This window comes from Molossus molossus, unplaced genomic scaffold, assembly GCF_014108415.1.
Source record: "Molossus molossus isolate mMolMol1 unplaced genomic scaffold, mMolMol1.p scaffold_m16_p_32, whole genome shotgun sequence".
Classification (NCBI taxonomy): domain Eukaryota; kingdom Metazoa; phylum Chordata; class Mammalia; order Chiroptera; family Molossidae; genus Molossus; species Molossus molossus.
The window spans coordinates 1,753,620-1,769,030 of NW_023425369.1; the positions used below are offsets into that span (position 1 = coordinate 1,753,620).

General features: G+C 47.0%; 1 protein-coding gene across 3 annotated transcripts in view; it reads left to right on the top strand.

Annotated features, from left to right (window-relative positions):
- The window catches only part of FRMD4A (FERM domain containing 4A), a 227,492-nt gene that overhangs the window by 70,662 nt on the left and 141,419 nt on the right, over positions 1-15,411 (top strand). For all 3 annotated transcript variants that reach the window (XM_036281184.1, XM_036281185.1, XM_036281186.1), the window contains one exon: positions 11,866-11,958. In XM_036281184.1, the coding sequence (XP_036137077.1) occupies positions 11,866-11,958 (93 nt within the window). The remainder of the gene's footprint in view (positions 1-11,865; positions 11,959-15,411) is intronic.

Here is a 15,411-nt window from a genome sequence, read left to right on the forward strand (position 1 = left end):
AGGAGCATCATGGAACGTATGATCACCCTATGAATTAGCGACAGGTCAGATGGTGGGGTGATCCGGGAACAGGCAGTGGGAGTAGTCACATTTTCCTCGAGAAAACCGGGAGGAACCAGGTCAGCCCCTGGTACTATGTTGGGAACTGAGCCAGAAGGCAGGCCGGGGTGGGGGCCCCGAGTCTAGAGGCACCGCCGTGCCTGTGGGTGCAGCCGAGGAAGCCGGGCTGTGAATGGAGGGCTGTGGTGGGAAGGAGCCAGCCTAGTAATGAAAAAAACTGTGTTCAGGCAAATATACATCGGGAACAGCTACTTTCACCAGTGCGGGCGTTTCTGCCTTTTCTTCTGAGAATCACTATAAACCCCTGAAATTGCTCTTCATACCTTTGTCGCTAATTAGAAGGAAACCAGAAGTTCCAATGAATCATATCCCATTGTTCACATTTCCCAAGTACTGTTACTTTCCTCAAAGATCCCGTGACCCCCACGTGAGTCCCAGTTAGAGTAAGAGTCAGAGAGTGAGCATGTTGTCCTGGGCCAGCGAGAAGAAATGCTGACTGTGCCCCAGCAGCGCCGGCCAGGAGTCGGCCACCAGGTAGAAAGTCACCCTTCTCCAGGATGGCGTGCGCAGGAACCACACCGCAGGAAGAGTGGGCTGCAGCACAGGCCCTTGTCCCCGCGGGTCACGCTGTAGTTTCTAGTCTGGGCCGTCCTGGCTCCCTGGGTTGGCCAGGAGAGTGGGTGTGCGTACGCATGTGAGGCCAGGCTGGAGGAATGTGGCCCACACCCTGGAGTGGCATTGCAGAGTGGAGGGCTCTGGGGCGGGGGACGGTGAGGAAGAGGATGTGAGCCATCCCCTGGCACAGTCCACAGAGCGTGTGGTCACCACCATCCCCTTCTCCCGAGTCTGGGTGGGAGGGTTTCTTCACCAATTGCAGGAGTGGCCGGAGGCCAGCAGGTCAGTGGAAAAGAGCAGCAGCTGCAGACAGTTTCTGAAAAAGAACTGGCAGGTGGACCTGACTAATGGGGGAAATGGAGTGTCGGGGCCCCAGGAAATAAGGACAGGAGGCAGAAACAAAGGGGATGGCCGTGACTGGGGGCGAAGTCATGGCCTGACAACATCTGGGGCCAGTGGACGTTGGCTGGTGGCCTCTTTGATCATCTGAACTTTCCTACCTTTCCTGGTAAAAAAGGGCAGAATGAAAAGCTGTGCCTGTGAGTGAGACTTAGTCTGGGGTGATGAGCATATGTCTAGAGCAATAGCCTTGTCCTATGTGCCCCTGGACACGAGCACAAGGTCTTTTAATAACCGTGTCTTCAAATTGTGCATGGTACTGTGACTGTGTGTGTGTGTGTGTGTGTGTGTGTGTGTGGTTTCTGCAGGTGCTACACTGTGTGTTTTATAATCTAATGCAGTTGGAGTTTCATTCGTTACTCTAGCCCATGGTATACCCTATGTGTTGCCTGTTTCCTCATGCAAATCAAGCAAGACTAACACTTGGAAAGTGATATAAACTACAGAATGCTTTAGAAATGTAAAGTTTTACCAGCAGCATCATGATTCCTTGTAGTAGATGTATGACTTTTAGGGCACGTATTGTCAGTGAGCCTTCCAGTACTCACTGCTGTTGACGCCATTTTGCAGGATCTGGACGGGGCTGGAGAAAAGGCATATAGAACAGAATGCAGACAGGACATTGGAAGTTTCTCTAAGCTTTTTCTGCGCCATAAGTTGTGCTTATGAATAGTGTCCAAGTACACAGCACAAGACTTTACACCCACAGACATTTAATAACGTTAGCTAATCCACTATGTTGTAGTATTAGTACCAACTCCACCCTCCCTTTTTTAAATTTAATTTTTAAACTCTATGTTTTGAAATAATTAGCCTTACAGAGGAATTGCAGTGGTGGTACAGAGGGTTCCATATACCCATCACCAGGCTTCCCCAAATGTGTTGATAGTTTACAACCTGTGTTAACATTACTATATTATATTACCATATTATTGGTACTAAACTGTGGACTTCATTCCAATGTTGCCAGTTTTCCCATGAATGCCTTTCTCCTGTCCTAGGATTCAATAGCACGCAGCTTCTTCTGTTTTGAAAAATTTGCTGCAATCAAAAGAGATGTAGATGGTTATCAGCACATGCTCTGGATTGAGGCGATACAAGCAAACAATGACATGTTGGCCGCCTTTGAGACGTTCTGAAGCAGAGGAAGAGCCTCGTATTCATTTGATCCTAAAATAATTATTTACGTTTTGCTGGAGTTGTGGTTCTGAACTTTGGTTGCACATTGGAGTCACCGTGGACATTTTATAAAAATGCCAGTGTCCGGGACCTGTCCTGGAAGAGTGATTTAATTGGTCTGGGAGTGGCCAGAGCAGCAAGATTTTCCTGATATTTTTCTAATGTGCACCCAAGTATGAAAACCCCAGTTCTAGAGAGAGGGGAATGGTGGAGCCATTGACCCCTGTCCCCTCCCTCCAGATCCAAGAAGGGAAGCCGATTCCACTGAAACACTGAATATTTGGGGCCAGGGACCTGAAAGTTCTAGACTCTTCATTCCAGACAAACTCTGGAAACCTGGCAGCGTGAGGACCACCTCAGAGGCTCGGCTTTGGTGTTGACCCATCAGTCCACGTGGTGTGGCTGAGTTTTCACTTTTCTTCCCTTTTTTTTTTTTTATCCTCACCCGAGGACATTTTTTCATTTTTTTTATTCAGATAGATTGGGAGGGAGAGAGAGGAAGAGAGAGAGAGAGAGAAACATCGATATGAAAGGGACACATTGAGTGGCTGCCACCCACACGACCAACCAGGGCCGGCGACAAACTGCAACCGAGGTACGTGCCCTTAGCAGGAACCGAACCTGGGTCTCTCTGGACCGCAGGCCGACGCTCTAACCACTGAGCCAAACCGGCCAGGGCAAGTTTTCACTTTTCAAGCACTGGCATCCATCATTTCAGGAACACTGTTTTCACATTTTATTTTTTGACTTATTTTCATTGCTGTTTTAAATACCCAAGTTGTTGAGTGTTTTTTACATTTTTTTATTTTCAGAGGTCATGGTTCTGATTGTATAATTTAAATCAATAAAGCCTTATATTTAATTATCCCATCTATTCTCAATATTCTCAATCATAATTTTTGTTTCCTCTGTTTGGGTTATTTTATTTTATTTTTTAACAGCTTTATTGAGGCATAATTAATAAAGAACTGCAGTGTTTAATGTGTACTGCTTTATGAGTTTGGACATTTGCAGATATTCAGGTTTTTAATATTTTAATATTTTTTCTTTTGTTAATCCTCACCTGAGGATTTTCTTTTTATTGATTTTTTTTTTTTTTTTAGACTGAGTAGAAGGGAGGAGGGGATGGGGGAGAGAGGGAGAGAGACATCTGTGTGAGAGAGACACATCAGTTGGTTGCCTCCTGCAGGACTCCAACCAGGGCGGGGGATCAAACCTGTAACCCAGGTACATGCCCTTGACTGGGAATCGAACCTGAGACCCTTTGGTGCATGGGCCGATGTTCTAACCATTGAAATACACCAGCCTAGGCCACACTTTGTTGTTGTTGTTATTGTTGTTTTTATCCTCACCCGAGGACATTTTTTTTTTTGCATTTATCTTCATAGAGAGCGGGAAGGAGAGAGGGAGGAAGAGAGAGAGAAACATCGACGTGAGAGAGACACATCGAGTGGCTGCCACTCACATGACCCCAACGGGGGCCAGGGACAAACTGCATCCGAGGTACGTGCCCTTAGTGGGAACCGAACCCTGGTTTCTCTAGTCTGCAGACCGACGCTCTAACCACTGAGCAAAACCAGCCAGGGCATGTTTTTAATTTTTAAAATAAAGAGAAAATTGTTGACAGAGGGTCTTATCATCCAAAGCTATAACTAAACAACTTGTAGACTATTTAGCAGAAATATCAAACACACCCCAAGTTGAGGTAATGATTATAATATAGTTACATTTTAATTTGAATCTCCTGCCATTATTTTGAGAATTATGTGTCAGATGCTGTCAATGAGTATTTATGTAATGAAAACCTTTAAGAAGTATTTGGGAAGTGAGGGAGAAAGATAACAAATTTGGTCAGCAATCAGTGCACATTTTAAAAACCTGATACATTTAGAATGTATTTTCACATACCACTTAAAGCAAGTTCACATACCGAATAAGGAAGTTCTGAGCCTCTTATTTAATCATAGACCCCTTTGAAATTTATTAAGAAGGTCCCTTCCCTTGCCTGCACAAAAGTTTATACATAAAATAATTTATGCTTAAATTTAAGAAGGGTAACTAGACATTCTGAAGCCAGAATCGTAGTTTAAGAACCAATTAAGGATTATTTTAAAAACAATGTGCAGTGTTTTAGTTAATTAAATCATTGATTAGTACTGTTTGGGGAGTCTGACTTATCCAGATAATTAAGGGCCAGTGTGTCCTTAATCAGTTGGGTCTATAGACCAGTGCCGGGACAGAGGGGTCACTTCTCTGCTCTGCAGTGTCCCTGAGTCCTCGTGTGCCTTAGTTAGAACATGACTAGCACTGGCCGAGCATTGGAACAGGGTCTAGTTGCTGAGCACTCTCAGTCTCAAACTTTCTACTATTTTAAAATAAGCAAAGTAGAGCCCTCAATGGTGTTGTTCAGTGGTTAGAGCATTTGGCCCATGCACTGAAGAGTCTTGGGTTCGATTCCCAGTCAAGGGTACATACCTGGGTTGTAGGTTCGATTCCCACCCTGTTCGGGGTGTGTATGGGAGGTCACCAATCGTTATGTCTCTCTCACATCGATATTTCTCCCTCTTCCTCCCCGTCCCTCCCTCCTGTCCACTCTCTCTAAGAAAATCAGTGGACAAAATATCCTCGGGTGAGGATTAACAAAATAAATAAATAAACAAAGTAGAAAAGCAGTTTTCCAATCGTGGAAGAAACGGCATGATGTAGCTCTGGGAAAGCAATTTAGTGTTTAGAAATAGGTTTGGGGTTTCCCTTCATTAAATGCCCTGAACCACAAGACTGCAGAGAGAACCAGCGGCTACAACCTCTGGGCCTGGGTTGTAACAGCTGCTTCTGGGAGCATGGCATTCATCAAGCAGTCTCCTCGGAGACTGGCAGACATAGGACACAGCCATTCCTTCTGTTTAGTGACCAGAAAAGGGCTTTAGCAGAACACTTTCCGTGTGCGGCTAAGATAAACTTAAGAAGACTGGGATGATCTGAGGAGGCCTTAGGGATCCACCCAGGCTTTCTCTTCTAAAAAAAAAGTGTTAGGATGGAGCTCGGATCCTGGACGAGGGGGAGCAGAGTGAATTCTCTCTAAGGAGGGGGTTGTTTACTTAGAGTAAGAGTGGTGTTTATACATGGACAGCTGTCCCCAGACTGACAATAGCATTGATCTGTGGGGAAGATCTGAAGCCAACATATTGGTTTCTTAACAGATGTTTATTTAGCATCCACTGTTCAGCACCAGAAATAACTAGACTTTTTTTTTTACCATTGTGTAGCCTGTATTTTTAGTTTAGGAGGTATGTAAGATATAGTGTAGGAGGTACTATAAAAAAAAGTCTTGGAACAGACAAATCCTCTATAAATAAAAAGTTAAAACCATAAACTCAGTTGGACCAAATAGCCCAGGTTTAAGTCATCTGGACTCCCCAGTGCACTCCTTATCTTAATCTTTCTCTGTGTGTATGCGTCTCCGGTGCACAATCTGTCTCTCTCTCTTGCTCTTTCTTTCTCTGTCTCTCACACACACACACACTAAAAAATACACACTGCACTCTCAGACCCACACACACTCACTCTGCAAGACCACAAGTTGAGTGTTTCTGCCTACGTTGATACCCCTGAGCTGTCCTTGATGTGCACCTGCATGTCTGAGTCAGGACACTAAAAGCCAAACATCATTTCATTTGAAGAGCTCCCCACCCACCCTCCATCCAGGGGCCTCTGTGAGAATGTTACACTCTTGCTCTGGCTTTCCATAGAAACTCATTCCGTATGAAGTCGGCTCTATACAGTGAGAACCTCTAAAAGGCGCCAGAGCATCATTCTCCCCTGGGGTCCAAGAATGATCAGCTCAGATAGTCTTATCAGACACCTCCACCCTCCAGTAACTCTGTAAACAAAGCTCTCCTTTAGGTCATCTCTATGGAAGGTCCCAACATTTGGAGCAGAAATCTATTTGTAGAAGCTAAAAGCAATCTGTTAAATAAATGCATCCAATTTTTGTTGCCTAGAAGCAATTGTGTATTTATGACTGACCCAACAGTTTGACCTATAGCCACCATAAACCAAATGAGCATTATCTTGCTCAGCTTTAAAGATAGTTATCAGTCAAGCAGTAAAAAATACCAAGTGTCTGCTAGGGCATCTTTTATTTTTGTGCTTTGTTATTAGTGAAAGCACTAATGTGCATTCGCCAAGAAAAATCGATGAGAACAATGAAAACCAAGCTATCAGGCATCTCTTACTTAAACAGGACTGAGAAAATGCTTCTCTGCTTCTTTCAACACCTTGCTGCCTGTTCTACTCTGACTTAAATTAAAAAAAAAAAAAGGAATTTTTTTGTTTTTGAGAAAGGGACTTGATATTGGACTGTGACATGTCACATAGGAAACAAAAAGTCCTCAGAGAGGAATGCTTGGTACCAGTGGGTGTAGGAAATCTGAATTTGAACCCCATACAATGAACAGAAAATATTTTAACAAGTCCTGTTGCAGCTGGAAGTAGTGGTGTCAGAAGTAGGGTTTCCAGTTGTTTTTTTTTTTTTTTTTTTAAATCCTCACCCGAGGACATTTTTCCATTTTTTGTTCACATAGAGTGGGAAGGAGAGAGAGGGAGAGAGAGGAAGAGAGAGAGAGAGAAACATCAACGTGAAAGGGACACGTCGAGTGGTTGCCACCCGCACAACCCAACCAGGGCCGGGGACAAACTGCAACTGAGGTACATGCCCTTAGCAGGAACCGAACCCAGGTCTGTCTGGACCACAGGCCAATGCTCTAACCACTGGGCAAAACTAGCCAGGGCTCCAGTTTGCTTTTTATTCCCTCTCTTAGCTTTTGCCCAAATACTGCACCCTTATCATAAGGGACCTTGGATGAGTCACTTGTCCCTTCAGTGGAGAGAATTTTGGTCACATAAAATGGAAGGAACTGACTTAACTCCCCCCTCGGGGTCCCAGGACATCAGGGTCCCTTGGTGCCCACCTGCCAAGGACATCAGAGCCCTGCCAGGAGCCGCATCATGCCGCCCCTCGCAGAACGGGGGTTGAGCAGTTCCAAAGACAGAGCGGAGAGAAGGAATTTCATTTTCCTCAAAGACTAGTCAATTTCGGGGTGATTCTGGCCTCCTGTTCTCTCTGCTTCCTAACATTTCTGAACTTTCTAGGCAGTTTAGTGCTTGGTAAGTGCTAACCAATGTATGGCTGGGGACAAAGGCATTTGCAGCTAAAGGAATCCATTGCTAGGATGCCCTCCTTTGAAAAAGTTGAATGTGGGGAGCAAAATTATCTCGAGAGGGATCCACCCCCTCCATTTATCCTCCGTTAACATGGGTGGAGAAGAACGGCCACGAGCAAACCGAGGCAAACCTAACAGAGTAGGAGCCCGGTGACGTCTGTCTCAGCATCTCTTCATGCAAAATGTCCCCACTTTGAGGTTCTTCAACGCGTGAATTATGCCCTCAGGCCAAGTAGAGTTCTCAGCATTCTGTGTGGTCAAGTGATGTTGAGCCATTGGGGTGAGAGCAGGATTTATCTCTTGAGGATAATGCAAAGGTTATTTCCATCAGACCGTTTATCAGGAATTATTGTAAGGCACAAGAATACATTTAAATCTGCATGGTCATTTGACGGATTGCTTTGCTGAGTTTTCTTAGATTCTGTACTTACTTGGCATCCATGAATTACAGAGCCAGACTAAGGTCTGTCCTGCTGTCCAGAGCCCATACTCAGAACCACTCCCTTTATCTAACTAACTCTCACACTCCGAGCCAGTAGTTCCCCTGCTCTGAGTCAACCCAGGGCCAGGTAACAGCCAGCCAGGGACAGCCCCTACGTCCCTGAGCCTGCCAGAGTTACTCAAACTAACCAGTCCTAGTGGCTTCCCTGCCGTCTTGCCTTTCCCATGGCAGCCACAGGAGGGCTCTGGCCCCTGCCTCCTCGTGCCTCTTCTGCCCCGTGGTCAGCACCGGGGCTTCCGCCGGTGGCCCTGCCCGGTGTGGTGCGCCTCTCACTTCTAGGGGGCCTGTGAGCAACGTTCAGTTCTACTTCGCATGGCGTTGACCTCTCCATGTGGTCACTCAGTCACCTTTGTAAATTATGGTGTGGGCACAGATCAGTTGCTTTTGGAGGCAGTCATCCAGTCAGGGAACCAGGGCTTTTGAGCACCTAATATTTGCCAGGTCTTGGGCTAGGTTCTGGGATGAATTTTTTTTGCTAATCCTCGCCCAGGGGTATTTTTTTCATTGCTTTTATTTTTAAAAAAAAGGAGAGAGGAGAGGGAAGGAGAGAGAGACAGAGAGAGCGAGAGAGAAGACCATTGAAGTGAGAGAGACACATCAATTGGTTGCCTCCCACACGACCCTGACGGAGGCCAGGGATCAAACCTACAACCCAGGTATGTGTCCTTGACCAGGAATTGAACCCATGTCCCTTCAGTCATGGGTAACCACTGAGCCACACCGGCCAGGCTGGGATGCTTTTTTTGAAATGTTGAAAACTTACGACTTTGGGGAGACAGGTCATATTTTTAAAAAAATAACTAATTGTACACGACTGTATTATAAATGCCTTGCAGACGACATGAACCAGGAGCTCTGGAGAAGTCTGAAAGAAAGCCCAGGCTTAGGCAGCCAAGGGAGACTTCACTGAAAGACCGCACTGAGCTCAGCCTCCAACAATGGCCAGCATTCAGATAACGAGGGTGGGGAGACTGTTCCAATTAGGAGCAGCAGCATGATCAAAGTCATCATGTGGAGCATGCACATGGCGTGCGTGCAGGAGGCTGGGCGCGCGGAGAGGGTCCTGGGAGATCGGAGACATTTTCAGAGGCAGGGTGGGAGTGGCTGGAGGCTCTTACTCCCCAATAATTAGGTCTCACATTTGTCTTAACGCCTTCTAGTTGATCAAAAACACACACTGTTACTTTATGGGGTAGATCTCACTGTATTTTTCAGATGTAGAAAGTCTATTGGGGAAGAAGAATGGGGAAGAAGAACGCAGAGGAAGTTCTGTGGACTGCGGGAGGTGCAGCCTCCGATGCGTGCCCAGCATGGGTGCTGTGAGGCCCATCCCAGGCAGGTGTGGTGTGGGGAAGGTGCATCAGGAAGGCCTTCTGGAGGAGGCACAGGAGAGCTGGGCCTTAAATTATGGGTCAGACTTTACTGGGTGATGAAGGAGAGGAACAACATTCTAGGTAGAGGGAACAGCGTGAGCCAAGGCTCAGAGGTCACCATTTCGGTATGACCAGAAACGAAGTTAGCACCCCCGCCTTTCTCTCCTGGTCTGTGTTCTCATTGGCTGGGGATGTATCCCACTTTCCTGGAAGAAGCTGGTTCAGTCCTTTTACTTAAAAGTCTTTTTTTTCCTGTTATTTTTCATCCTTACTATATTCAGAGAAGAGTAACCAAAAATGAAAATAAAGTTTATAGAAAGAATGTTTTTCCAGATGGAGATCCCAAAGGAGGAAAAAGAGGCAGATCCAAATATCATCTCTAGACCACAGGTGTGGGCTGAAGTGAGAGATTTGTGTGTGTGTGCAAAGGGTACAGTTTAAAAGAATTCTTCAGATGGAGCTTGAAGCCCCTTTCCTTTCTGGAGGCCAGCTTGAGCTTGGAGGAGCCACACCGAGCTGGGCAGTGCAGAGCTGTGCCCTCGTCCTCCGCAGAACAGGCGCCAGCCTCCACACACGTCTGTGCATCCTGAGCATCGGTGTCACACACCAGAGTCACTTGTGTCTGTTCAGTGTGCGTTTACTAAGTAAAGGTGACGATAGGGCTCTGAGTCCTCCAGGATGATGGACAGATTGGGTGAGGAGAAGGGAAAAATGGATAGATTTCTCTGCTCATACTTCTGATATGTCTTTGCCTCATCCATCAAAGACCAGCCTCCTCATCGTGGCCTCCAAGGCTCCAGTAGCTGATCCCTGCCCCTCTCTAGCCTTATCACTTTCTACTCATAGGACACCTCAGGGCCTTTGCACATGCTGATCCTTCTGCTTGGAAAGTGGTTCCCCTTGCTCTTTGCTGAGTCAACTCTTATCATTCTTCAAATCTCACTCAAACACCAGGCTGTGCTTCTCAGACCCCCAAACCAGATCAGACCCCTTATATGTTCTCATAACTCATGGTCCTAATACTATTAGTTATTATGTAATTAATTGTGGGAATAGTGGTTGAGTATCTCTTATAAACATATAAGCTTGAGGGGAAAAGGGACTGTGTTTATTTTGCTCCTTGCTGCTTCTCTAGACCCTTTTTCAGAGAAGGTGGTCAGTTGACATTTATGAAGAGAAAAAAGAGATGGAGGGAGGGGGAGGAAGAAATACATAAGTCACTCCATTTGTATAACAAATATCTCTGTGGTTCACTGTTTAAAATAGCTTTAATGAGCCCTGGCCTGTGTTGCTCAGTGATTAGAGCGTCGTCCCGAGCACCGAAGGGTCATGGGTTCAGTTCCCAGTCAAGGGCGTGTACCTGGGTTGCAGGTTCAATCCCAGCCCAGTTGGGGTCATGTGGGAGGCAACCAGTCGATGTCTGTCTCTCTTTCTCTCTCTCCCTCCCTTCCACTCTATCTGAAAATCAGTGGAAAAATATCCTCAGGTGAGGATTAACAAAAAAACGAAACAAAACATAAAATAGCTTTAATGAGGTGTAACTGACGTACAGTGAACGACACATATTAGAGTGTGCAGTTTGGTAAGTTTTAACACATGTGCACCAATAAACCACCCCCACCATCAAGATAATGAACACACAATCCATCACTCTCCCCAAATTTTCTTAATTCCTTCCTCTCAACCACCCCCCAGGCAATCACTGATGCTTTCTGTCATTGTAGTTAATTTGTCATTGTAGATTAAAGTGTCATCTAAAAGGAGTCATACAGTTGGTACCTTCGTTTGTCTGGCTTCTTTTACTCAGCATAATTATTTTGAGATTCACCTGTGTTGCTGTGTATCTCAATAGCATTGTCTTTATTGCTGCATAGTATTCCATTATGTAATTATGTTATAATATGTTTATACATTCCCCTTGTTGACAAACATTTGGGTTGTTCACGCTTTGAGCTATGAAAAACAGCGTGTCACCGAACACCCGTGTGTAAAAGTCTTTGCACGGCCATATGCATTAATTTCTCTTGGGTACACACCTAGGAGAAGAATGGCTAGGTCATACGGCAAATGTAAGTTTAATTTTTTAAGAAACTGTCTGTTTTTGGTGGTTCGGCCCATCTGCTTCTAGCAAGATGGCGCAAAGGTTGGTGACATGTTTCTAAAGTGTGTTCTGAGCCCTTCAGGAAGAAAGGCCGCGCGCCGCACGGTGGGAAGGGAATTCGGGATGAGAGAAAGCATGATTACGTTTCGATTTTAGTGCAGTCTGAGAAATGGACAGCAGACCTCTGACCCCTGACTTTCTGGGGGTCACTTTCCTCCTGCCGGTCGCGCAGCACCTCCCACTCAGGCTCTGTTCCCCAGATCACTCCTGGGTTCTTCAGATGTTGAAAACCTGACAGTGAGGCAGAGGTCCCCGTCTACCTGCGATCCAGCCCAGCTGCTGCACACACACCTTTGCGACGAGAAACGTCCGCAGGATCCACAGCCCTAATCCGCTTGTCTCTGTTTTCCTCAGGGGACACTTAAACTGGCTTCAGCTCGATCGCCGAGTATTGGAACACGACTTTCCCAAAAAGTCAGGACCAGTGGTTCTGTACTTCTGTGTCAGGTATGTGCACCTGGGATCTGCTCTTTTGCTTCTTTTTTTTCTCTTTTTTCAGAAAAGTCTGGAAGGGCAGAGTGATCAAAAGAAAGGAAAATCAAGTTGGTCTTGGTTCATTACCAGGAAGAGGTCACTGCGTAGCTGCATGTTCAGTAGATATAAACACAGGGTGTGAGTGTGTGCATGACGTGTTTGTGCTCTTGCACTTGTGTGGAATAAAGAAAAGAGTTGTTTTTTTTTTCGCCTTTTTTGAGGGGGGCATATATCTCAAACTAAGCTGAGTCTCTTACAATCCACACTCTCGGGTTCTGTGTTGGTGGCCATGTGAAGCTACGTAAGTAAAGCTCGTCTAGTCTTTCCTTCTATCACAAGTGAAACGGACCAGTTCATTCCAGACAGGAGTAGTCGAACCCCAGCTGTGAGCCACAGATCAGTGCATTTCCTGGTAATGGGCTAGATGGCATAATAAAATATCAGAAACAAGGGGAATTTTCTGTTCACTAATCTATTGGAAGCTTTATTTGGGGACTAAAGAGAACTAGATTTGCTTCTTGTAGTTAATATTTGCAACAGTCTTAGAAAGTCGACCAGACTGATCGTGTTGGTCAGCAGTTGTGTGAAGCCAGAAAGGGTCATGTCGCGGGTTCTGGGAAAGTACAAATCATAGGCAGAACCAGACTCTGAGCCCGTCGTGGAGCCAGGACCTTCCGGCTTCCTAGGGTTTCTGTCGAGAACCTTCACTGAGACAGTTGCAGAGACTTGTAGCGCGAATACCAGGGAACACTAGTCCTTCCACCCACTATGTGGACCCAGCTCCTTTAAAACATGGGAACACAAGTTCAAGAGCAAGACCTCGTGGCTTACCGTTCAGTCCTTAAAGAAGCAGTTTTGGATGTGACCATCCTGATACCACAGGAGGCGTTAGTAGGGCCTAAAATCAGAGTGAAGGGCTCCATTTAACAGGCAGGTGTGTGTTCTTTATCACAGCTGGTGGGGTAAGCTTAAACTCACATTTAATGCCTTTTCGATTTGTTTAACAGCTGTGAACATATCAGAGCTAATCTTAGCCATTTTCATCACCGATGGGCACGATTTCGATGTCACGTTCTCTTGAACGGTGTCTACATTTTCTCAGATAAATGGAACAGTAACCTTACAAAGCAGAGTAACCTGCAAGGGAAGGTAGCGGAGCACACTTGCCATGCATTCGGCTGTCTCCCCTTCCCGGGGCTTTTCAACAACACTCACCCCGAAGAGGAAATCCCGGGCTACTGGCACGCTGGGTCTCTTTCTCGGGAGTCTGTGATGAGCCGCGTCACCTGTGAGTTGGGGGAACCAAGCCTTGGAGGAAAGCTTGGGCGCCATGAGGGGCCCATTAGAAGGGGTTGTCCCTGAGCATATGCAGATGATTCCAAATCACTGCGCGCTGACTTCAGTCTGTGAGACCGGACACGCAGAGGACGCTGCAGAGGCAGGGCCGGCGCCGACAACGGAGACAGACTGCGAACGGTGTGGCTGCAGGCAGGGCTCCTCCAGCTCCTCGCAAAAGCAGTTCTTTCTGGGGAGCCTCGGGTTCCTGTTTGCAGCCACCTCCAGCCACCTGAGAGCTTGAAACTCAGCAGGTCCAAAGTCAAATTCATTGTCTTCCCACCCACTCCCACCTCCCCAAATCTTCGGTGGTCCCTTCAAATCTGTGCATCTTTTTCTGCTCATTTAGGCTCTCAGTCTGGAAATCTTTCTTCTTCTTCAAGTTCTTATGTGCATTAGTTCTCAAAATCTCTCTGCCCTGCCCTCTCCTTATCTTCTGTCACTTGATCTATTGCAGCCACCTCCCGGGGTAGGTGTCACCTGGGCACCAGTCACGGGGACCCTGGCTCCCAGAACCCCCATGACCCTGAGTCCCCACTTTCCAGCTAGTTGAGCAGCACAGGAGCAAAACGGCAATAGTTTGTTTTCCTGGGAGAGGAGGCAGGCGCTCCATGGAGGTGAATTCAGCATGTTTACCTTGCTGTTCGGTCTGGGAACCATTCCCAACTTACCACTCAGTGCCTTTCTAGGAATGCCCAAGGCTGTTTTCTGCAAAGGTCTGGTATGATAAATTATCTTCCTAAAAGACGCAGACCTGGAATAAGCCACAGTTCACACGAGGGTGTCCGTCCAGCTGAGCGCCCTTCCTGTGCGGGGCGCTGGCCTTCCTCAGGGGCGTTCCAGCCTGCCTCACTCGCCCTGCAAAGCAGCCTCACTCTCCAGTTCCTTGTAGCCGCTCTGCTTTTGTTTAAACATCTCCATATGACATCTGTTTAACACGTGCACAGTTAGCCTTTGTGGGAGAGGGGAGTGAAACCACCTGATAAAAGACCGTGGAAAATATCGACCGCCTTAGAGCCAAGTTTTAGGAATTCACCGAGGGGGAAATATTAACCCTGTGTCACTGAGTTTGGGCTGCCATCCCAGCCTGATTTGTTATTGGACGTTTATACATTCTTACTCTGGCAGGCATGTTCAAAAACAAAACATCTGTGAGGGTGAGAGCAGAATTACTGCCTCCATTCAACCGAATAGGAAAAATGAGACCCGAGGTGAATTTGAACTCGGAGAATTCTGCTTCAGCCTCGAAGCCAGAGTAAATCCTTGTAGCAAGCGTTTGGTCCTCGAGGGCCTCATGCTGGTGTCACACCAGAGGACACTCTCCAAATAGCAGGACGGGGATCTAAGAACCCGCCTGCATCGGCCCATGAGACAGCCTACAAGGAACCTGCTCCCTCCAGCCCCTCAGTCAGACCTCCAGGAATGATCACGGTGGCTTCTGGGTCTTAATAACCACCTAAAAGGGAACCAGGTCAGAGAGACGCGAACTCTCCATTATTCAGGGTGACTGTTATCCTCACAACAACCCTTGAAGCAGGTATTATTTGCTATTGCTAATTAAAGATAGGAGGTGGGTGCCCAAGAGTGTCAGGTAAATTCTCCCCCAGCATGACTGGTCTTTATGGCATCTGTTCAGTTACATCTGCCTCCAGTCCTCATGCCCTCCCTCCCCCATTCGCCATGTGGCCTGCCTCATCAGTGACAGGTGACACTGTGATTGTTCATCCGAGACTGCCGTGGTCCCTCCCTTTGCAGACAGGGCCAGAGGCACCCAAGGCAGGATCCACGACCTGGGCTCATCTCGCATTTCGCACTTGGCCTTGGCTGCAGAACCAGCGTCCATCTGCGGAGATCTGACAAGAGCAGATGCTCCCAGCCCTGGGGAGAGGCGCGTGGAGAGCACCGGTCCCAGGCCTGACATCCCAGGCTCAGAGCACCCCTGAAGGGGAAACCCAGCCACCGTCACAGCTTCGTCCTGCTGGAAACTCCACATAGAGGGGGACGGCATACATGCATTTCCCCAACCTCTAAGGCCCTGTCAGCCATGCCTGTCACCATCTCTTTGCCAGTTCAGCCCAAACCCAGCTGTGG